Source organism: Microcebus murinus, chromosome 6 (genome assembly GCF_040939455.1).
Source record: "Microcebus murinus isolate Inina chromosome 6, M.murinus_Inina_mat1.0, whole genome shotgun sequence".
In the NCBI taxonomy this organism is placed as follows: Eukaryota; Metazoa; Chordata; class Mammalia; order Primates; family Cheirogaleidae; genus Microcebus; species Microcebus murinus.
In genome coordinates, this window is record NC_134109.1 from 81,340,297 (window position 1) to 81,364,845 (window position 24,549).

The 24,549-nt window shown below is 44.0% G+C and overlaps 1 protein-coding gene across 1 annotated transcript in view; it reads right to left on the reverse strand.

The window, feature by feature from the left end:
• Nucleotides 1–1,890: 1,890 nt before the first annotated feature.
• The window catches only part of VPS39 (VPS39 subunit of HOPS complex), a 47,148-nt gene continuing 24,489 nt past the window's right edge, over nt 1,891–24,549 (reverse strand). The window contains exons 10-25 of the mRNA XM_012766521.2: nt 24,362–24,482; nt 20,793–20,922; nt 12,774–12,916; nt 10,415–10,558; nt 9,792–9,933; nt 9,575–9,661; nt 9,174–9,247; nt 8,737–8,835; nt 8,000–8,117; nt 7,373–7,501; nt 6,306–6,408; nt 6,041–6,086; nt 5,521–5,670; nt 5,224–5,358; nt 4,874–4,965; nt 1,891–4,005 (exon numbers count right to left, since the gene is read on the reverse strand). Coding sequence (XP_012621975.1) covers nt 3,930–4,005; nt 4,874–4,965; nt 5,224–5,358; nt 5,521–5,670; nt 6,041–6,086; nt 6,306–6,408; nt 7,373–7,501; nt 8,000–8,117; nt 8,737–8,835; nt 9,174–9,247; nt 9,575–9,661; nt 9,792–9,933; nt 10,415–10,558; nt 12,774–12,916; nt 20,793–20,922; nt 24,362–24,482 — 1,789 coding nt within the window. The 3' untranslated portion in view covers nt 1,891–3,929. The remainder of the gene's footprint in view (nt 4,006–4,873; nt 4,966–5,223; nt 5,359–5,520; nt 5,671–6,040; nt 6,087–6,305; nt 6,409–7,372; nt 7,502–7,999; nt 8,118–8,736; nt 8,836–9,173; nt 9,248–9,574; nt 9,662–9,791; nt 9,934–10,414; nt 10,559–12,773; nt 12,917–20,792; nt 20,923–24,361; nt 24,483–24,549) is intronic.

The following is a 24,549-nucleotide window of genomic DNA, read 5'->3' on the forward strand; positions in this document are numbered from 1 at the left end:
GATCTGGCAGATGGCTGCAGCCAGCATTCCTTCCCCCTCCCTCCCTGATAGAGATGAGGTTTATCTCTTCCTAGTAGATCTGATAGGCAGCTGCAGCCAGCATTCCTTCCCCCTCCCTCCCTGATGAGACCAAGGCTATATCCCTCCCTAGCCCTCCTGATAAGGACTACACCAGCGGCAGAAGGATGGATGCAACTGGGGCAAAGGGGTAGTAGGAGTTGGTTTTTTGAAGAACTTACTACAAACAGCTATTCTGCCCACTGTCCTCTGCTGCATGTGGCAGGAAGCAATTCTTCACCTGCCGGTTTGGCCCAGAAACAAAGGACTGAACAAGGCAGGTGGGAGGGGGTCGGCTATCCCCATTTATAAAAACCCTCACTAAACCCCCTTCTGTGCTCTCTTTTCGGACTCAGCCCACCCGCAACCAGGTGAATAAACCAGCCATGTTCCTCTCACATAGCCTGTGTGTGAAATGTGTCCTTTGGGTCATTCATTCACCCTTTCAGTTCTCACCTCTCTCGGCCTCCCTCATTTATTCCCCAAACACTGAGAGCCTGCTGTATCAGACCTGTACCAGCCCACGAACGCAAAGGAGGGCCGGTCTACTTCTTGAAGAATTCCCAGCCTCGTCACTCCCTGCGGCTTCCTTCTGCCCAGGCCTCTCCCTGGGTCGTGTACAGAGCGCACCACACAGTGTCCGGGTACAGAGAGTTATTTGGTCAGGTGGCATAAATAAGGACAGACAAAAACCAAGTCTGCCAGGCCTTCAGCTACTAGAGCAAGGCTTTCGAGACACCTCTTCTGACCACTGTAGACTGCAGGCTGCAGGTAGTATGTGACGTCCCCTTTTCTGTGGATCACAACCATCTCGATGGCTAAGACAGGCACATTCTCCAGTAAGAGTAAGGATCTCTGGGGCAGTGAACTGCGGGAGATAGATTTCTGTCCCTCTACCAACATTCAGGCATCTCCACTCTTCCCAAGGCCTAGTGTCACAGGCTGAAAAAAGATCCAAAAAGAGGTAATTCAACTCCAGAATCAACCAACTGGGCAAGTTCAGACCAGAAACTCCCAGAACAAAATGGAATGTGACTGCCAGTGGCCAGGCCCCTAGGGAGGGCCTATTTCTGCTTAGACTGTGAAGCCAGGACCTGGGCTAGGGTCTCAGAAATGGGAGTCCAGCCGCCTTGGCTGTCTCTGTGAATGTGTGCAAGGGGTCTGTGGATCCACATCAGAGGAGCCCAAGGCGGGAGGGCAGAGAGCTGGCGGCAGAGCCAGGCCTGTGGTCTGCGCTCCTGACTGATGCGCTTTCGGGGTGTACCACACTCTCTCTGGAAGTCATCTGCCCCACGCCTCAACAAAGTCATGGGTCTTAGTTCCAGATATTTTCATTCCCAGAAAACTCAGGGTGACCACAGACAGCTCAAGAGGGGCACAATACAGAAGGACTTTGCCTTCTTGGAGCTGGCTAAAGTGAACCAACACTTCCCCAATTCTCGGAGACCCCTGGTGTTTCCTCCCAGTCATCATGAGCTGCAGGAGAAGCCCAAGGCCCTACCACTGAAGGGGAAATGCTTGTATCCTCTAGAGTTGCAGTGTGTTCAGCAGGACTTTGTGATGGAAATGTTCTGTATCTGTGCTATCACTTTATCAGCCATTAGCCACGCTCGCTGTACTGGGTGGCACACGTCAAGACATGTAATATCCAGCCTACAGAGGACAACAACAACAAAAAAACCAAGAAACACGTAACAGAAGTACTTTACTGACATTTTTTCTTAGTTACTGATTGGCTTATTCTTTTAATTCTTAGCTAAGCTACTATCCTTTCATTGTTGTTTTCCTCAAACTCCATAGGATGGGGGGAAAAAGAGACCCAGACAGACTTGGTTTCTTGCTTTATTGGGTTTATTATGAGGAGCGGTTAAGAGATCTCCATGTGTCCTCATTAGAGGCCTTTCTTCTCTGGCCTTCTCCATCCCTCTGTGAAGGGAGAGTCTAGGGAAGAAGAATGGAGTGTGGGGAACAGGGTGTGAATGTGCCAGAGGGAAGAAGACACATATTCCTTATGCTATTGCTTCCAACACGGTTCGTGAGAAAAGACACAGCCGGCCAGGAAGGCGGGATGGTGTGGCACGTGAGTTCCTGCCGTGCAGTGGAGGGTGGGCCCGGCGCTTCCCTGATGCTCCGGGAGAAGTGCAGTCCCACCCAGCGCAGGTGTGGCCGCAGGCAGTACTGCTTCTTGTGGGTGTGGCCAGTCGGGACGGTGGCTTTTCTATCTCCACACACTGGTCCACGGAACTCTTGTGAAGTGCTGCCTGGCCCTGCAACCCGAGCACAGTCTTCCATGTCTGTGAATGGTGCTGACAGTACTCACTCTCTCTTCAGACACCCCCAGACAGCACGCCCGGGGGGAGCCCAGTCTACTTACCACCAGCAAGTTGGCCTGGAACATGGCACTGTACCACACACAGTTCACAAAGGACAAGGCATATCAAGGATAGGCCACTAAAACTGTCAGTGTTGGGCACCCTTACTACGTCACCCACCCTCACTCCGTCTAAAGATACTAGGGCCACAAGACTTGGAACCTGCAATGAACCCAGGGAGGATGGGATGCAGGACCATGCTCCTCATGTGACCCCAGCCTGCAGTGCTAGCGACTCTAGCCTGTGCACCTCTGGCAGGGTCCCCTGCAGGGTTCAACAGATGAGGCAGTGAGTTATTTTCTAAACTCGTGCGCCGCTGCTCCTGCCCTCCCATGTTCTCTCTGCTCTCTCTGAGCACCTTGCAAGCACACCTGGCATCACATCTTGCCAGTCCTTGCTCTGCTCTATCCCTGCATGTAGCAGAAATCCAACTTCCTACGATATCCCAGCGTGATATCCAAAGCCTGCAAAACAAAGCTGGGGAACGATGGTTGTAATGCTGTAAGGCAAGTGAACAGAAACTGACTGCAAAAAGAGAAAGGCGCCCAAAGCACAAAGAACTCCATTCGCGAAGACTGAACCAACCATCCAAGTGGCTGGTGAGTGAAGCAGAGCAGGTGCCCTGCAGGCATGTGTCTAGTGGACCACAGCCCCTGCGCAGTGCCGGCCTCTCCTCAGGATCTGTGGTCACGCTCGGCCAGAGGGCAGGTCCACAGGCCCCTTTCTAGGCAGAGGATGGTGCTCCTTGGGCACCAGGCGCGGAGTGTAAGGAGGGCCTATTTACAGCACACCTGGCAATCAACTAGCAATGGATTACTGGGAACTGAGACTTACTCTTGCTTATCACCCTACCCTGTTTACACAGTGGCTGGAGTCACGGAAGTGGGAGAGAAAGCCCGGATGGGGCAGTGAGGGGAACATAAATGAGGAGAAAGAAAGAAAAATGGCAGCTAAACGGGGTGAGCAGAGAGGCTACTGAGGGCCCCAGGATACAGCTGCCGTGGAGATACAACGGGCACCACACAGAAAATGAGCCCTTCCATCTATGCAGCCAGACTAGCTCAAGTGCTGTCCTCTCACAGGACTCTCCAGTCAGCCACACCGAGGGGTCCTTGTGAAGCTGTGCATTTACCTTAACAGAAAAACCCTCAATAAACAGCCCTGTGGTTACAAACACTTGAGACAAGGTTCCTCATTCTGGTGACTGGTTTGCAATGGCAAGATGGCACACCTCCTCTTGCCTGAGTAGGTACTGAGTTCTCTGGAACTGCCCACAACATAATGGTATGAGGTATTACTAATCTCTTTTTCTATTAAAAAGCTGGTAATGCCAGACCACGAGTCTAATTAATTCAGAGATGTTCCAGGGTGCAAGATAGCTGGTAGTGTCCAAATGAGGAGACATCTGGCGGTAGCAGCCCACAATTCTAAGGCCAGGTGCTCCTTCACCTTTCTGGCAGAGCCAAGCTGTCCATCCGCTGAATCCCTGGGATGCTGGGCTCAGGTGTCAGCTGGGTTTACCTCTTTAGAACAGAAGTAGTGCACGACCACTCCATTGGGGTATCTTGCAAATGCACTGCAGAGAAGGAAAATGGTGTGGGAGTGAGGACTAACTCTAAGACATCACTTCTCTGGTAGTGGCCCCTTTCTTCAGAGGGCAGCTATCCCAGAAGCAGCCCACCCAAACTTCAAAGAACAGCCTGCCCTGTGGTCTCTGGATTTCTGTAGCCCCTATCTCTGGCAAATAACCAAACATAGGATGAGATGCATATGGTCAGAATGCATGAGGATATTTCTTATTAAGAAATCAATGCAAAATACATGGCAAATGGGCAGTATGCCAGCACACAGCTCAGCACTGGCTTACTGAGAGCAGACAAGCTCAGCAGAACAGGTCTTAGGCTAATTCTAACAATGGTCAGCCAGTTAGGTCTTCCAAAGGAAAGGATTCTTCCAGCCATATGAGAAAAAGGACAAGCCATTCTCCAGTGAAGGAAAGGTAACTGACCGCAGTACATGTGGTCTTAGCACAGTATGAGGCTGGCTCAGGATTTTACTCAAGTCATGAGGTAGCAGCTTGAAAGATCTCTGTCTTCTTTCAGAGGCTCATCTTTTAAAAAATAAGGACTTTCTGCCCACATAATCATTTACACACCCACTGGCTACATCATAATTTCTAGCTGCCAAAGGGGAGGGGAAGAGCTTTATGGGCAAGAATGCAACAGCACCATGCCATATATTTCAGGTGTTTACCCTTCCTCTCCAAGCTATCACCAACTGACAGCATGGACTACTCACTGAAGGCTCAAGAACTAGAAGTGGTCAAGACAGCCAGCAGCCATGCTTCCCTCTTAGATAAAGGGCAGAAATCCATCCTGAGCATTCCCCAACCCAGTGAACCTTCATGAGAGCCCAGATACAGCTCTGGTGAAGAGGAGGCTCACCTGTTCCCGATCTTCTTCTTACACACCATGCACACTTTCTCCTCTGTGATGATGCACTTCACCTGTTGGTGTAAAATCCGCTCTTCCTGGACCTGGAAGAACAGGGAGATGGGGGCAGAAGTTCCATCATCTGGCACGTAGCAACAGAAGGCAGAAGCCAGCACTGTTTCCTCTCTCAGATTGCACAGATCCCCCTGAAACACTGGCAACAAAATGGCAAGTTGGCTACTGGATCAGCTTGTGCCACCCTGTACAGAAACAGAAGGCTCCACCCTGGTTGGAATGGAACATGTGGACACTGTATCACACTGAAATATAAAAACACACCCTAGAGTTTAGAAGGCCCATACCCTCAGGAACTCTGCATGGAGAAGGTTCTTGAGCACTTGATTGAACCGTTTCTTTTGAGCATTTTCCTCCAAGACCTTTTCCAGAAAGATGCGTATGTCATTGATCTGAGTGTTTGCTGGCAGAAGGTTGAGGGCCTAGGGACAGGAATAAAAATGGGGACAGGGTGAGGTGAAAACAGGGGACTAAGGAAATGTCTGAAGCCACAGAGCTCTCGGGCCCTAGTCCCTCTCTGCATCCCTGTTCTCATTCAGTGATCCCTGTAAACACCCTCCACCTCCCCAGGAAGAACCCCTGACCTTGGTGGTGTCCAATTTGCTGTGGTGCAGCTCAAGGACCTGCAGGGCAGCCTGGAGGTTGGCCTGTGGCTCCAGCAGTTCCAGCTTGATGGGCCCCAGGCAGTGAATGCTGGGGGGCGACAGGTACATCCGAAGCAGGGACAGATACACCTGTCTCATACAGACAAGAGCCATGCACGTCAGGCTGGCAGCAACCCTCCTGGGAGCCCCAGCACTGAGCATGCCTGAAGATTAGAAGAGTAGTCTATAGTATCAGCTGTCACAGAGCATTGAAACTCATCATTTTCTCCTTTTAAAATTTTAGTAATCACAGGAACAATAGATGTAAGCCACAACTTTCCCAAGCAAACCAGGTGAATGGTCACCCTGCCTCTCCCTCAACACACACAGGCAAAATCAATCAGCACCATGACCCATGTTCTGTCTTATTTTGCAATTCAATGGCCAAACCAGATGGGGTGAGGTATGCAAAGGGGTAGGGAAATGCACACGTGCTCCCTGGCTTGGAGCCACTACTCACATCTTTGTTGCCATCTTTATTTTGGTCATAGTGTTTGTGGCAGTACCTGCAAGAGAGAAAGTGGTAAGAGCAGGTGAGGAGGGCCACATATGATGAGAAGTGATGAGCAGGCCATCCATGAGCAGCCTAAGGATAGACAAAACCAGGGGCCGGGACAAGAGGCAATTCTCACTCCTGCAGCTGAATGTGGCCTTCTTAGCCCCTCATCTCTCTGAGGGGCCTGCTCTTAGACTCCTTGGGAGGTGGGATGACAAAGCCAACTTACTCCTCAGCCATCCTTGTATCCTTCAAGATGTGGACATAAATGAAGAGAGCTTGTTCATGTTTCCCCATGCGCCCCAACAGGAGAGCTCGTTCTTCTAAGAGGCCTAGGAGGAAAAAGGAATACAAGTAACCATCATTGCCACTATGCAAGCACAAGGTCAGGGACTAAAGAATGGATACTGGGGCAATATAAAATGGAAGAAAATATTTTTATTAACTGGAATTTTTTTTTTTTTTTTTTGAGACAGAGTCTCGCTTTGTTATCCAGGCTAGAGTGAGTGCCGTGGCGTCAGCCTAGCTCACAGCAACCTCAATCTCCTGGGCTCAAGCAATCCTCCTGCCTCAGCCTCCCGAGTAGCTGGGACTACAGGCATGTGCCACCATGCCCGGCTAATTTTTTATATATATATATATCAGTTGGCCAATTAATTTCTTTCTATTTATAGTAGAGACGGGGTCTCGCTCTTGCTCAGGCTGGTTTTGAACTCCTGACCTTGAGCAATCCGCCCACCTCGGCCTCCCAAGAGCTAGGATTACAGGCGTGAGCCACAGCGCCCGGCCTTAACTGGAATTTTTTTTGAAGAGAAAATTATTAAAATTTTTTAAAGGAGGAGGAAGCTAAGTAATGGGTACTTTATTCCATCTTTTGTTGTAATCACTTACAAACTGAGTAAGAACACTCATTCAACAGGCCAGTACATAAGAAGCTAAGTGCTTCAGGAAAGGTGAGCACTTGGTCTCAGCTCTCCTGGAGCTTATACATCAGACAAATTATGCCACAGTACAAAAACTGCTAAACAGTGAACTTGGCCAAGAACATGTTCTGAAGCAATAAACAGGTTGCAGCCTGGCTATCAATTAGCATGTGGTTCATACCTAGAAAAGAGATTTCTCTCAGTTATGATACAAAAGTCAGTCTTCAGATGGGACAAAACAAGAGCACTGACCTGAAACACCCGATTTGTCCCAGGCCCAACTTTGTGGAGGATTGGGGGACTAACCAAAGGAAAAATCAGTTTTTGTATTACCCTCAGTTGCAGTGGCTCTGGACCCAAGACAGACACTCACCATCAAAAGGGAAATCGCAGATGAGCCGGCCTGGATCATAGTAGCTGGAAATCTCCAAGAAGGTAAGGAGCTTTTGCCGGTATTCTCCTAGCTCACCCTCTTCCTCTCCAGCAGGGACTGGAGTTTTGCCTTTAAGGGAAACCAAACTCAACATGAGAAGATGCCGTGGGGCAGCAATGTGGGGTCATCAAGAAAAATGAGGGATGGAGTTCAACGATGTCCCCACATGACCAGAAAGGGCCTCCAAGGTGGCGTCCAGGTGGGCTTTTTTTAGTTTGTGGTCTCTTCATGGCCCCAAAACATCAGCTTAAGGTTAAAAAAAAACAAGCTGAATAGAGAAATACAACTGTAGGAAAACCTGTTTCTTATCAGCACAGCCGTCACCTTAGAGACAAATCTCTTCCTTTTGCCCTCCTCCAGGAATGACTCAGTCACTCCCAGATTCCTGCACCCAGATAAAAGCTCCTGGGTCTCATGTGTCAGCCTGAGTCACTTAGGTCTCCTGGCTCCTCTAAGGAACTTTCCACCCAGCTAGGCAAAGGCCTGCTTCCCCACACCACACAGGGCCCCAGGTCTGTGCTTGCCTCCAAGGCCTGGGGCCAACTGGCTTCTAGTGAAAACTGGTACCTGCAGGGAAGGACAGGAGATACTCCTTCATTAGGCCTTGCACCTTCTCACAGTACAGCTGGATCAGGCAGTTGTGGAACCGAGAGCCCGTCTCCTCCCACACGTGGATGATGTGTTCCTGAGGCGAGATGTAGGTCTTTGTCACTGGCACCCTCCATGTTATGACCTGGTCTCCGACAGTTTCTCTCACATTTTTTAAGGCCCAACAGGTCCCATCCAGATTATTCCCTAATCAAGCTGCAGAGATTACCAAGGGATAGCTCTTCCGACACTACCAAGACATTTCATAATGCAGCCCAGTAATAATGTCAGAAATAGTTTGCTCAATTTCCAGTCTAAACTCCTTTTATTAATCTTGTCCCATGATCCTCCAAACTCTCACATCAGCCCATGTAATTAGGGTTAAAAGTTTGCATTCTGGTACTTAAAACCTATTTGATTGTTCTATGGTCACAGTTGAGTTTGGTTGTACAAATGTGGCTTTGAATTGTTTTTCTAAAATATCATTCTTTTATCACTCTACTTTACCTAGATTTAGAAGGTATCATCAAAAGTAACACTTCCAGCTTGGTCTACCAGGATCTCTTTCTTCAGAAGAGGTTGAAGTACCCCTTTTCCTTACATTCTACCAATACCCAAGTGACACAAACTCCAAATCTGAACAGCCCAATAACTGAACCACATAGTCCTGGATCCTGGCTTTAAAGCTTTTTAGTGCAGACCAAAGACTATCTTACCAGATAAGGAACAGCCAGACCCTTAAAATTCTCTATTAAGAAGCCGAGCACTCGATCACGTGGCAGAGACTCCACCTCTGGGAGATCTTCAGTAAATATCTGTCAAAACAAACCTGAGTTCCAGAGGCAGAACCATCCGACTACAATTCTGCCAAACACACACAGGCAAGTGTGGGATCAGACAGACAGATGTTAGGAGGCATACAAGAAGGCATCTGGAGGTAGTCAGGACTACCATCACAGACTAGGTTGCAGGCCTCCAATGCCTGTGCAAGCCTCTTTCTATCAACTATGTTGATGTCCCACATTTCCCAGCCCACCCTTCCAAACACCCAAGAAATCACATAAACCCATCCTCCTCTCTATCCACAGCTGTCCAAAATGCAATCAGGACCAACTGTGGTACCAGATAAATCCAAGGGACTCCCGTGACCTACCTTCAGGCCATCTTCTGGGAAGTCTCTCAGCACCCACACTGAGTAGGAAAAAATCAAATGCAGGTTTTCTGTGCCTACAGGGAAAAGTAAGACTTGTCAGCAGTTGAAGCCCATGGCACTGGGAAGGCAGGTGGGCAGGTGGCCCCAGAATTCATTTTCCAGACAAGGCAGATCTGCCCAAGCACCTGCCACTCAGGGCTGCTTGGCCCTACTGGGCTGGCTCCAGACCAAGGGGTGTCATGATTCGACCACCGAGGGACACTAATGCCAACTGTAGGAATGAAGCTGACTCACCACAAGGGATGGAGGAGAGTGACCAGCCAGAATCGGAACCAGAGGGAGACTAGGTCACTTGAACAGGAGCCCTTTCCCACTTACCCCCTTTCAAAAGCTGCATTTACCCAGATGTTGTAGGTATTGCACTGTCCTCTCGTGGCCTTTCAGAGGGGAGTTTGCTTTCTTGGACTGGTCCACCAGCACCTGCAGAGCTGGCAACAAAGCCCAAGAACAAGGTCATGAGCCCTTCCCCAGAGGAGATTGATCTCACCTCAGCAAGGTCCCCTACCAACATACAGGAGACCCTCCCAGATCCAAGAACCATGCCCCCACCTTAGTCACCTTTCTCGTGGAGCCCTTTCTTCTCATATAGGATTATCAGCTCACTGTACTTGTGAGCCTTCTTCAGCACATGCTCACTCTCCTCGATGTGGCAATGATTGTTCTCCAGACGCAGCAAGGGGGCCACCAGGGCCACATTTGTCTATAGGAGGAGCAGGACTTCAGTGGAAACTGCTTTCTGAGGTGCCCCACCCCTCCCTAGCCCAGGCCTGCTCTAGGCAGAAAGGCCAGGGTTGTAATACAAACAAGAGAAAACAATCAGCCGTTTTTCAGGATAGCAGGTAGTTGCTTTTAGAGCATTTATACTGTTTTGCATAATGTGTTTTAATGTTCTGGGGGGAAAAGAGGGAGTATCTTCTTAGAGGAAATATTGTCCCTGTTAACCTTTTAGCACTAGCCCCATCTGATCAGAGAAGAGCCCACTGTACAATTCTGGACCAATATTTTGCCTTATCCTCTTAATTCCAAGAGACTCACAAGTATCAGGCAGAGACTAGGCGGTTCCCAGCACCACAGATCTCACGCTCACTAGCGGCAGGTCCCCAGGTATAGTGCTCCCTTTCAATCTCCCATAAGTTTCAGGGCTAGGGAGGCCTATGCAGCCAGGTGCTCAGGTAACTCACATGGAGGTAGCACTTGAGCAGGGTAGTGTCAATGATTTGCAGCAGCTTCTTCTTGGATTTGATTGTGGGAGTGCCCTCCATGAGTGGGGATGTGCTAGACTGGTGATCAGAGTCATTCAGCTTCTTTACCAGTTGACTTCGTTTCTGCAAAGGTCAAAAATATAGGTCAAGGCCGGGACCAAGTTTTCCTGTCACTTGAGCTACTGGGTAACTCTTAATACTTCCAAATCAGCTCATGCCTATCAACCCTGGTCTCATATTAGCATTCAATTTTTATCAGAGACCAAAATCGATGACTGCCAGATTGCTACAGACACAACAACATTTACTTATTGAGTATTTACTACACATCAGGCACTGTGCCAGGCACTTTTTTAAACCTATAACAAATGCAGGTATTATTATCTCCACTTTATAGGTAAAGAACACAAAACACAGATGTTAGATAGTCCATAAGTGGCAGAAGAAGGGTTCAAACTGAGGTCTAATTCCAAAGTCCACGTTTCAATTTTTTTTTTTTTTTTTGAGACAGTTTCACTCTGTTGCCCGAGCTAGAGTGCCGTGGCATCAGCCTGGCTCACAGCAACCTCAAACTCCTGGGCTCAAGCAATCCTTCTGCCTCAGCCTCCCAAGTAGCTGGGACTACAGGCATGTGCCACCACGCCCCGCTAATTTTTTCTATATATATTTAGTTGGTTAATTAATTTCTTTCTATTTTTTTTTTTCAGTAGAGACGGGGTCTCGCTCTTGCTCAGGCTGGTTTCAAATTCCTGACCTTGAGCGATCCACCCACCTCGGCCTTCCAGAGTGCTAGGATTATAGGTGTGAGCCACTGCGCCTGGCCTCAATTTTTTAAAAATCAACTTCACTAAGGTATAATTTACATAAAATAAAATGTACCCTTTTTAAGTGCACTGTTAGATGCATGCACATGCATGCATCTACACATGCATGTAACCACATGCATGCATGTGTAGATACAGATCTACACATGCATGTAACCACCACCTCAATGAAGAAACAGAACATTTCTATCACCCCAGAAAGTCCCTTCATGTTCTTCCCAACCCCACCCAGCCCCTACCCACTGATCTGCTTTCTACCACTGGAGATTCATTTCTGCCTATTTAAGTGGAATCATCCAATGCATATTCTCTTGTGTCTGGCAAATCCCATGGTCTTGCTCTGCCACCTCTCTGGCACAATACCAGTGTCAGTTCACTTCACACATTCCCAGAGTCAGGGAAGAAGGCCAGAGAAGAATGCATGTTCACCTTCCTAAAGCTAACACGTTGGCAATGGAGGGCCTTTCATAATGCCACAGGCTTTGGGACATATTATACCCAGGAATCTTTTTTTACTTGGCATAGGGCTGAGAAGTATGTAGGCAAAGGCAAGTTTACATCCTTGTAAGATACCTGCTACATCTGGGTACCAGTCCCAAGGCTACTGTGTCTGATCAGATTTGTGGGTACCCACTGACCCAGAAGCTGGGCAGAGAAAGCAGCATCACAGTTTTTCTAGCAACACCTCTCAGGGCCTACCCAGAGACCCCTTACAAATGTCTGCAGAACACTAAGAGGAAAAAATACTAATAAGGTCTCTGACTCTGAATGGGTATGCAGGAAATAAACAGCAGCCTTCTGTGACTGAAGTTTGGGGTTAAGAGGCTTTAATGCATATGTTAGTCTTAGTGCTGACTTTAAAATTTTACTTGTTTATCCGTAATAGTTAAATTGAAAAAATTTAAGTCTAAATACTTCCCCAAAACATGTTACAGAAGAATATTTATTGACAAGGAAGGACTTTCCCAATATAGGGCTAAATTTTTAAAAAGTTGTAAGAGAGAATAGTTTGATATACATTATTTACAATAAACAAACCACAAAATAAACAAAAGTTAACTCATAAGTAGATATAAAAGTCTAGAAGGACAACACTAAAACATTAGTTATTTATTCTCTGGTGATAGAGTTTTCAGTGATTTGCATTTCTGCTTTGTATTTTTCAGTGTTTTCTGCATAGAGCAGGCATTTCCCCCAAATTACGTATGTTGCAAAAAGTTTGTTTTAAAAAACCTTATTCTCTTTTATTAACTGAAATTTACCCTTTTTAGTTTTTGTAAATTTACTAGGAATTGGGTGTGTTTCTTAGTATTAGGATTTGGCAAAAAACAGCTCAATGGTCCTGTTAAGTTGGAAGCAGCAGAAAGAAACTGTGCCCCACGCAGATTTTCCATAGTTTCCAGGCATAGAATGAATGGCTTTGCATTACAGAACACCCTCTATTGTGGGCCATAGAGAAGTAAGTATTGGAACTCCCAGGTAAATTCTTCCGTATCCCTCTATATTTTACCTACCTGTGTCAGGTAGTCAATCAGAGCTAAGTGAGCCTTCTCCAGTTCAGCCCCGGAGAGCACAGGCAGCGGGTTCGGATACTGCAACTGCTTCCTGTAGTCTGTGGGCAGCAGATCGGGGTACAGGCCCATCACATGGGTGGGATCTACAGAGAAGGTAAACATGATTCCTCTGGAAAGGAGCCCAGTAATTTAAAGATAAAACAAAACAAGACTCTTACTATAGCAAAATAAGTTCTGGGCTGATTTTTTAAAAGGACCCTAAGGTCACAAAAATTCAATGAGCTATATACACTTATGATTTGAGTACTTTTTATATATGTATTTCACTAAAATGTTACAAAAATGGCATGACTTTATATTCTAAGATATAAACACATACACAAAATTAGAACTGAGCATTTACTAAGTTTCTTAAAGTAGAGGATAAAAAATTTCCTAGGAAAAGTTGATGATATTGAAGTGGAAAAGATCAAGAGACTTAGAAAGTAAAAATTGATATGTCAAAAAAGGAATATTACTAAAAAAACCCTAGACAACAGGCTAGAGAATATATTTGTAGTATATATGTCAAGAAACTAGTATGTTGATTATGTAAAAACAGATTGGTAATAAAACATAAGATTTCATTTGATAAATGGGCAAAAGACAAGAACAACTGACAACAGAAAAATATAAAAACGTGGGAAAATGTTCTGCTACATTAAGAATCAAAATGGTGTGCATTAAAAATGTCAAAGAGGTAACTTTGTTTTAACTTCTTGGAATTTATTGTATTCTTACAGATGCAGATGTTTGTAATAGCAAAATGCTGTAAGTGGCCAACATATCCCCCTACCCTACCACTGGGGATTGGTTAAATATTTATAGCGCATCAATACTGTAGAACACTGTGTTGTGTATGCTCAACTGACACTTAGCATCTAGTTCTACCCCTTTCTACGTTCTTTCCTACCTACAGGGCCTATAAAACTGAAAACTACTTTTCTCAAACTCCCTTGCAGTCAGGGTTCTTGGTGCAAATCTGATTCTACCAATGTGAAGCACGAGCGTGAGCTATGGAACCTGGAAATGAAGTGGAAGCCTCCCTCTTCATACTGAGCGGCCAGCTCACCAGTGTTTGCAGCCAGACTCAGCATTCCAGTGTCTAGTTATTAATATCAGCTTTGTCACTATCTAGAGGCACTTGCCCCAGTGCAGCAGCCAGAGACTAGTCACCAGCTCAGAGGGAACTGAGGCTGCTGTGGGGTGGGGCAGGCAAAGCAGCAGCAAACTTGCTGATCTCAGGCTCATAGACATGTGCCCAGGAAATCAATGTCCAGCAGCAGACCTCCATCTTCTGCTCTTTCAAATCATCCAACTGTTTGTGTGTGTTGTGTTAATATATAAACAATAGTTATCATTTTAACCATTTGTAAGTGTACAATTCAGTGACATTAAATATATTCATACTGTTGTGCAACCATCACTACTATCCATCTCCAGAACTTTTCATCATCCCAAATTGAAATTCTATACCCAATAATAAACAATCACTCCCCATTCTCCCTCCATTCCAGCCCCTGGGAACCTCTATCCTATTCATAGTCTATGAATTTGCTTACTCTAGGGACTTCATTTAGGTGGAATCATACAGTATCTGACCTCTGTGTCTCACTTATTTCACTTAGCACATGTCTTTAAGTTTCATCCATGTTGCATATATCAAAATTGCATTCCTTTTTTTTTTTTTTTTGAGACAGAGTCTCACTTTGTTGCCCAGGCTAGAGTGAGTGCCGTGGTGTCAGCCTAGCTCACAGCAACCTCAGTCTCCTGGGCTCAAGCGATCCTACTGCCTCAGCCTCCCCAGTAGCTGGGACAACAGGCATGCGCCACCATGCCCGGCTAATTTTTTTTTGTATATATATTTTTAGTTGGTTGATTAATTTCTTTCTATTTTTAGTAGAGACGGGGTCTCGCTCAGGCTGGTTTCAAACTCCTGACCTTGAGCAATCCACCCGCCTCGGCCTCCCAGAGTGCTAGGATTACAGGCGTGAGCCACCACGCCCAGCCAAAATTGCATTCCTTTTAACATCTGAATAATATTCCACTGTAGTACATACCATAAGAGAGAATATTTTTATATCTATTCAATTAGCAAAAAAGTTATTTTTATATGATATTACCCAGTAGTGAAAATATTGTGAAAGCAAATCACTCTTATACTGGTAAGGTAATGAATATTGTTATCTCAATAAGGAAAAAAGTACTCAGACCCACTAATCCTTCCTGTAGGAATTTATACTAAGAAAATAATCCAAAAGATTGGGGAAGAAAAAAGCTATAATGTGTATGAAGAGGTATATAGTATAGAAAGCATTATTTGTAACAATGCAATTTTGGCAATAATGCAGAATTCCTTCAACAGCAGAATAAAGAAAGTATGTTTAATTCAACTGAGAAAAGTATTAGGAAATCATTACAAACTATAATTATGAAGCACACATAGCAACCTGGAAAAATGCTATAATAATTTTAAGTAACAAAAACTATAAAAGTGTGATCATATTTATGTTAAAATGTATACATGTAGAAAAAGTTTGAATGAGGAAGAGACAAAATAAGAGGTATGGTTGGATCTAGGTTTTTAGTCTTTTTCTTCACATTTTTACAAACTTTTCATACCAACATTACTTTATTTTCATTTTTTTAAAAAGTCAGAGTGGGACAAAGGCAGGCCGTGTTCCTTCTATAATGCACCTGAGTTCTAAGCAGAGAACAAATGCCTTGTCTGAACCTTCCAGACACACACTATCCCCAAGTCACCTGTGCCTGGCTACATATTTCTACCTAGCCAGGAAGACCCCATTGCTCAGGATCAGACAGTCATGACAATCTCAAAAAAATACTCACAAGAAGGGGTAAAGGATACATAATGAGTGAGATGTGTACCATCTGGGGGTCATGCTGAAAACTCAGACTTGTGGGGGAAAGGGCATTTATTGAAACCTTAAAATTTGTACCCCTATAATATGCCGAAATAAAAAAAAATAAAAATAAAAATAAATTAAAAAAGAAGGGGTAAAGGGACAGGACACCTGGCAGTTCCACATGGGAGCCGCAGGAAAGGACACCAGCTGAGGGAAGAAGACAGCTTCTGGGAACACTAAGTGAACTCGTGGCCTTCCCTAAGGCCTCATCTGACTCCTGACACAAAGATCCATGTCTCTAAATGTGGATTCAATTACACTGTTCTACTTAAACCCTTGTGATGTCACCTGAGGCCTATCAAAGTCTAATCTCCTCCCTGGCATTCAAGGTCTTTTGAAATCTGGCCCCAACATATCTTTCTAGCATGATCTAACACACACCATTAAACATCACACTGAGCTCTGGTTCACAGGTCCTCAGACATGAGATCTGAGTTCCCTGCCTCCGAGCCTTTCTTTACACTCCACTTTTCCTTCTCATCCTTTAGGACCCATTCACCTCCTATCTCCCTTACTCTTGGGCAGACTTCCTCATTCACTTCACTATGCCCCTGGAGAACTTTTTTACACTTATCCCAGTGTTTCATTGAGTGATTTAACATGCAAGCTCTCTGAGGACCTATAACATCTGTTGTTTATCCCTGAAGCCCAGGAAAGAAGGCAGAGCTGGCATTCACAATGCCTATCTGATTTGCCTTTGGGACAGTATGTTCTAAGTCCAGATTATGCCAAGCATTGAAACCCCAGTACAATATAGACATGTATTAATAATTAACAAAGAAATGACATTCCTCATGCAGAACAAACAATACAAATCAACTGTACTCTAGCCACACTGATCTGGCTGTTTCCTGAATATACCAGGCATTTCTTCCCACCTCAGTGCACTTGCACTAGCTGCTCCCTCTGTCTGAAATGTTCTTTCGCAGAATCTGCGCGGCTCATTGAATTGTCCCTTTCAGGTTGTAACTGAAATGCCCCCTTCTCAGAGATGCCTTCCCTAACCATTTCATCTTAAATTGCAATCCTGACCCTTGCCTTCACTACTCTTTATCTCCTCCCCCTGCTTTGTTTTTCTTAGCAGTTACCACTTCGACATATTATAATTTTGCTTATTTATTTTGTTGTCTGCCCCACCCCCATCAAAACATAAAATATTCTGCTGAGAATCCGTAAAAAAAAAAAAAAAAAAAAAAAAAAAACATAAAATATACTTGGTACCTAGAATCACCTTCAGCACATGTTAAATCTTGATAAATATTTGTTGAGTGAAAGAATAAATGAGTAAATAATGGGCCCAGTCCATCCTGCACTAGGGGAAGAGGAGGACCAGTCATGCTAAATAGCATATTTCAGCTATTTGAGACTATTCTCTGAAGCAAGGCCTCCCTTGGGCTCAGATGAAATGTGCCCCTACACAACTTCCTTTTTGCTCTAATTCTGTGCTTATAAAGCAGTCTTCTGACTTGGAATTCCAGACACACCCTGTTCTGCTGAGTTATTTTAATGTGAATTAGCTCATCCATAGTTGGTATGTAAATGATGTCAGTATTAGGCAAAAGTTGTGTTGGCTTGTGTGTGTGTTTTTCTTAGCTTGTTAATGTTTTTGAAATGGCCGGGGGCAAGCTTCCTCACAATTAAAGAGAAAGCCTATCTATACATGAAAGCCTAAAGAAAAGAGCTGAAAATCCTATAGAAATGCCCTCCTTTAGTGCCTGCAGTGGCTATTCAGTAGCTTCAAGAAGCATTACAACACTGGGGCTGGACGCAGTGGCTCAGGCCTGCAATCCTAGCACTCTGGGAGGCCAAGGCGGGAGGATCACTGAGGTCAGGAGTTTGAAACCAGCCCGAGCAAGAATGAACCTGTCTGGACTAAAAAAAAAAAATGTAGAAAAAAATTAGCCAGGCAACTAAAAATAGAAAAAATCAGCCAGGTGTAGTGATACGCGCCTACAATCCCAGCTACTGGGGAGGCTGAGGCAGGAGGGTTGCTTGAGCCCAGGATTTTGAGGTTGCTGTGAGCTAGGCTGACATCACGGCACTCAGCCTGGGCAACAGAGAGAGATTCAGTCTCAACAAAACAAAACAAAACAAAACAAAACAAAACAAAACAAAACAACCACTATATTTTCTACCAAGTTAATTTTGGAAAAGCCTAGAGTACAAACGAAGCAAAGATGTTTCCCCCATATTAATTTTTTGGGGGGTCTCATAAAGAAGTCTATACCCAAGATCAGATTCTTTATTTTGATGAAACTGGTTTCTAATAGAAGCAAATGTCCTCAAAGATCTGCATCTCAGAAGAAAATGCATAGCCCCAGGGTTTAAGACTGCAAAGAGCTATCATGCTGGGTACAAACATCAGGGGAAATTTAATTTTAGTAAAATTGCTACTATTTTTATTAATGCTCTGCTTATAAAGTCTTATAGGCTTTAAGTAGTTTGCTCCAACCTTATTCTCTCCTTAAGCCCTGTTACTTTTCATCAGCATTTGGTACAGGATGTAAATTTTTACAGAACCACATACAAAGCATAATAGCAAAAATGCCTGTACCTCAGTATACAGAAAAAAGGGAATCCTGGGTGCCATATATGAATATTCTTGTTATTAGAAAGGGATCTAGCCTCCCTACTGCAAATAAATAAAGGGATATTCATGGGATTTTGGTCAGGGTCAGCCTGTCACCAGTGGTCTGATGATCTCTGAGTGTGCTATAAATATCTACCTCTGGATCTGAAGACCAGACCTTCTGGACCAGAAGTCAGTTAACAGAGGGCCACCTGAAAGTCTAGTCAACAGCCAGCTGTCCCCCTAGACAACACTGCCACCAGCACACATCTCCTGCTCCTAAAAAGGATCCGTACTACACTGTTCATTGAAAGTAGAGTTCCTACCTGATTATTGTTGCTTGGGGCCCAGCACAGGTTATTGTGCTAAGAGCTCAGTACATATTTGAGGCAGTAGCTTCATTAGGATTGACTTTAGAGCTTTAAGATTGGGGTTTTATTTTTGGTACATGGAAAAAGGGTCAAGTTACTACAGCACTTCTATCTTACTATTCCAGTGTCTTGCCAAAGAACTGGTGGTACACTGAAAACAATGCCCCAATTACGTTTAGTGGGAGTAAGGATGGCAGACATTTATCCATTTCAGGCTGTCCAGTACCCACCTCCCGTCTTATCAGAACCTGCTTCCTTTTGGCAAGCTCCTTCTTCCAGACTATGTGTAGTACTGATATAAGGATAGCTCCAGGCGCCTACCTTTGCCTTCAGAAGCAAATGGGGACCGAACCTTTTTTCCCACTCCTGGTAGAGTGTGTAAGTGGGACTATGACCTGATCCTGGCTAGTCAAATCCCCTTGATCTTGAGAAAGTGATGCAAGGATGACAAGCAGTGTGGCACACACCAACATATATCCCATCCTACGTGCTCCTCTTATGTAACATGTCACTTCTCAATCAAGAGGTGAAGTCTGTATTTCCTTGCCTTGAACCTGGTAGGACCCTTGTAAATCAACAGAATACAGCTGAAGTGACAGTCACAAAAGGCACTAAAGGTTCCACCTAGGTCTCTTAGATTGTTCCTTCTGAGAAGAGCCAGCTGCTATGCACAAGGACACTTAAGTAGCTCTGTGGAGAGACCCACTTGGACAAGAACTGAGAGGCCCCTGTCCCTCAGCCAGCACCAACTTGTCAGCCATGAGAGTGAGCCAGCTTGGAAGTGGATCCTCTAGCCCAGATGACACTTCAGAAGGTGGCAGCTTAGCTGACATAAAACTGCAACTGCATGAAAAACGTCAAACAAGAACCCCTTCCAAATTCCTGACCAGCATGCACTAAGAGAGATGAATGATTATTTATTACTTTAAGATATAAAATGTTGAGGTGATTTGTTACACAGCATTAGATAGCTAATATGTTGGTAGGGGGTAACTTTATTAGGGATGTAATAGCAGGGGAGGTGAGAGTGGCAATAGCCAAGAAGGTGGCTATGCCAGTGCAGGACTGCTCAGTCTCCCCTGGCTACAAACCAATTACTGTCTGGAATCCTGTTTCCAGCTTGGAGGGCCTTTAGAGCCCCTTCTTCCCACCTATTCCTGAGCCTGGTCTCCTATCAATTTTGTGGGTCCCTCCAACTGCCATCACCCTAATATTCTAATAAATCTTGATTAATTTATCCAGATTCTGCTTAAATTACCTAGAATTAGTCTCTATTGCTCACAACCAAGAAGCTTAACTGATATAGGCAGTTACCACAGTTGAATATTGGCCAAAGTTGAGTGACAGTGGAAAAAAGGCAAAATAATGAAGAGGTAAAAAGTGTAGACAATAATATAATATAGAGTCAAATCAAATATATACAGGTTGATCCAAATTAAGAAAAAATAGAATCTACAGAAATGAAAAGTTTAATAATAATAAGAGCAAATACTTACATGGCATTGGTTAAGTGCCACATGTTCTAAGCACTTCATCTGATCGTCACAGCAACATGATAAGGAAGTAGTATTACTATTATCCCATTTTGCAGAGGAGAAAGCGGAAGCACACAGAGGTCCAGTAACTCTGCCTGAGCTCAGGCAGTCTGACTCCAGGGTTCCTGTTCCTCCCCACTATGCTCTCATGTCTAGAGAGGTTTTAGGACACTAAGGAAAGGAAGGGCTTCGCAGTACTGCCTGTGTTGGCTCTCAAAAATGACCTATGGTTGAATCCAGGGACTTTTATCTAGAACAGCATTCAATAAACACTAGCTGGTCAAATGCCCATTTCTTTGTTGAATTGAATGACCTGTTACCTTTCTCTGATGGTGAAGGCAAATCACCCTGGAAAACTGGAAGTCTGCATTTACGGGAGAGACCAGATTCCTAAGATTAGAACTATAAATATGTAAACATTGTAGCTACTCGCAGGATCTTGCTAGATGTAAGGATGAATTTGGGTAAGTATAGACTTTCCCCATTCTCAGAAGTCTAGAATCATTTCTCCCCATCCTTTCCAGGCTCCCCCCTTCATGAGCTCCTTACCCCAAGGTACTCACACCCTTGTTACCTACCTGTGCCAAGCTTAGCAAAGACTTGCATGGACTCATCAAAACGCTTCTGGCAGAAGAGGTTGAAGGCATACAAGTTCTTGATGTGATGGATTTGTTGCTGCTTTTCACTGTCAGAGTCATCTTTCATTTCCTAATAAGAGAGTAGAATAGGTAAGATTTGTCACTCAACAATTATTTATTCAGTATGTTCTAAGTGTCAGACAACATACTGAGAACCACAGATGCCAAAGTGTGCAAGACAGACCACTTGATGTCTGCCCTCGCAGACTGCCCTTACAGTCTAACTATTAGGAAGACTGATAAGTAACTATGCAATTAAAATACAAGAGGGTCCCTAAGAAATGCCTAACCAGTACTCTCAAAACTGTCATAATCGTGAAAAACAAGGGAAGACAAAGAAACTCTGGAAGACCAGAGAAACTAAGGACACATGACAACTAAATGCAGTGTGATTTCTGGATTTGATCTTAGAACAGAAAAAAAGGGCATTAATAGGGGAAAAAAAGGGCCAAATCTGAATAGTCTAGAGTTTAGTTTAAAAACAAACAATCAAAACAAAATAGGGTAAATGTGATAACAGAGCATGTGGGAGGGATCCCCAATTCAGTCTGAGTGGGGGGGTCTGGGATGGGTTCTAAAAGGCCGCTAAATTGAGATGTGATGGATTAGGTGGAGTTTGCCACGCAAGGCTGGGCAGGAGACAGAAGGGAGGGGAAGAGGCACATGTGTTCCGCAGCAAAGGGACAGCACATGTACAAGGCCCTGAATCAACAGAGAGAGAGCACGGTGCGCTCAAGGAATGAAGGGCGTTTGGTGTAGCTGGCACAGTTGGGAAAGGTCCTATTCATAGTAAAAGCTAAATAAGCTATTACTTATTAATTTCTTCCTTCAAAACATCTCTCAATTTCTCCCCTTCCTTTCCTATTGCCACCACCTTAGTCCTGGCTGTCATAAGCATGTGGTCTCTGTACCTGGTCTCAGCTCTTCTGCTTGGTGCTTCAAAGGCTTTTAAAACATGGATAGCCCCAGCCTTCTTATCTAGCTGATTCCCAGACATTTAAGCCATACCTTCTGCTCCAGTCAGGCTGGGCTCTAACATTCTAGAAATGTGCCACACTTGTTTCCACTTCTGTAACTTCCTCTCAATCTTCAACACTTCCTGTTAATCTTTACTTACCCATAAAGGGTCAATGCAAGTGTCTAACGTTAGGACATCTTTTCCAGCCTACAGTGAACTGTCCCTCTGACACTTAGCATCATGTTTTGTCAATGACAAAGTTTAGTATGTTACTGTCCTTTGAAAGTTCTACGGATGTTCTCTTATCATTTAAATAAAAGATAGGTCCCTTCAGGACTAAGGATGATGTCAACCAACCTTCTTGTCATAAAAAATAGCAAATATTAAGTACATGCCTAGAAAAGAGAAGGAAAAATGGAAACCCACTTCCATCTTCTCTACCAAAGATTAAACAAACAACCTATAGTAGGTAGATCACTAAAAAAATTCTGAGACCTTCCTGTTAAGAATAGACACTAAAAAAAGTTATGCATATGCTGCACATCCTTTTTATTTTATTTTGAGACAGAGTCTTGCTCTGCTGCCCAGGCTAGAGTGCCATGGTGTCAGCCTCACTCACAGCAACCTCCAACTCTTGGGCTCAAGCAATCCTTCTGCCTCAGCCTCCTGAGTGGCAGGGACTACAGACATGCACCACCATGCCCAGCTAATTTTATTTATATATATATATATTTTTAGTTGTCCAGATAATTTCTTTCTATTTTTAGCAGAGACGGGGTCTTGCTCTTGCTCAGTGCTCAGGCTGGTCTCAAACTCCTGACCTTGAGCGATCCTCCCAGAGTGCTAGGATTACAGGCAGCCACCACACATCTTTTTTTTTTTCCCCTTTTCTTTATTCTTCTTCAGGTATTCTTGGCTATTCTTTTTTTTTTTATTTCAGCATATTATGGGGTGCATATCCTTTTTATAAGGTTCAAAAACTAAATATGCCAAGTGCAGTGGCTCATGCCTATTATCCAAGCACTTTGAAAGGTCAAGGTGGGAGGATCACTTGAAGCTTGGAGTTTGAGACCGGCCTGAGCAAAAGAGAGAGACCCCATCTCTACAAAAAATTTTTTTCAATTAGCTGGACATGATGGCGTACACCTGTAGTCCTAGCTACTCAGGAGGCTGAGGCAGGCAGATTGTTTGAGCCCAGGAATTAAAGGTTGCAGTGAGCTATGATCATGCCACAGCACTCTAGCCTGGGGGACAAGGTGAGACCCTGTCTCATAAAAACAAACAAAAAAGTAAACATGTTATTCATATATGTTAAATATATATATAAAAGATGAAACAAAAATAATTTTAAGGGCATGATAAACACAAAACTTAGGATAATGATTACATCTGGAGGGGAGGCAGAGTGATGGGATGGGAAGGAGCATAGAGTTTACAAAAGTTACTGTTCTTGGGCAGGATGGTGAGTTCATGGCTATTCATTATATTATTTTCAAAAATGGAAATGGAAATAAAGTAAAATAATACAGGATAATGCACGAGTAGAAAAAAATTAGTAAGATGTTGAAATTAAATGTCCTAAAAAAGTAATCATCTTTATGAGATATTAACCATGTCTAACTATTATAAAGACTGGATTTCTGTTTTAAGTCCAGAACTTACACAACCAAAGTAAATGCATGCTCCTCTTCAAAAGTAGCCATGATAGGTGACTAAAAACATATTAATTCCCCAAAAATGTGGCCATTGCCTTCCTTTCAGAAATAGTTTACAGGATAATCTAGAAATTCATTTTTACTATTATTATCTTTCCTAAAAATCTATTCTTCAAAGTAGTACTGTCTGGTTTAACAACTGGGTTAGGCTAGTTTGGCTGTTTCCTAAATCAAATCCACCCCTACAGATGAAAACAATCATCAGTGAGGATGTTTAAAGGAATAAAAGACAGACTCTGAAGTCAATCTCCAAACTGGTTTTCAGCAATGTGAGCATCACTGGAATAAGAACATGGTTGCTGCTTTATGATGAACCATGTCCTGTGCAAACATTAAAGTAGAACAACGATCATAAATATAAGACTGCAGCCTGGCTGAATGCAACGACTTCAGGTGGTTTCAGAATATCTAAAAAAGAAGGCCTACTTATTCAGATTGTGGAAAAGAATTTTAAGGGATCCTCTAGTTGTTGCATTTAACTAGACTGTAAAATCGTATTTATGACTGTTACTATACTATAATGTTAGCATTGTCTTTAAATTTTCAAGACCATATAGTATCTATTATTTTATTCTCCCATTAAGTCTATAACGTAATGTTATTATCACTGGCATTTATCCTGTATTTGACAAATAAGCAAAGTGAAAAAGTAAAATCAATTAGAGTTACATAGATATTTTATAGCAGAGTCAGATCTTCAGTCTAAGTCCTCTGACTTTTAGCTATGTGCTTATTCCCCTAGTCCAAACTAAAGGTGAACATCTAAACCCAAATCCCCTACTTTCAAAAACAATGAGGAAAGCAGACCACATCCAAATCTCAAGAAAAAGACTTACTGCAAGCTGTAGAGCCAATTCAAACTGCTTGTCCTGGAGAAGCTGTTGGATTTGGGTTGCCATGGGAACAGGAATGAGTCTCCAAACAAAATGATTGCTGGCCACATAGATGATGTTTGATCTGGAGGCAGAAGAAAGAATATTAACAAAAGAACACAGGCTTTATGATGACACAGGCGACTTTTAAA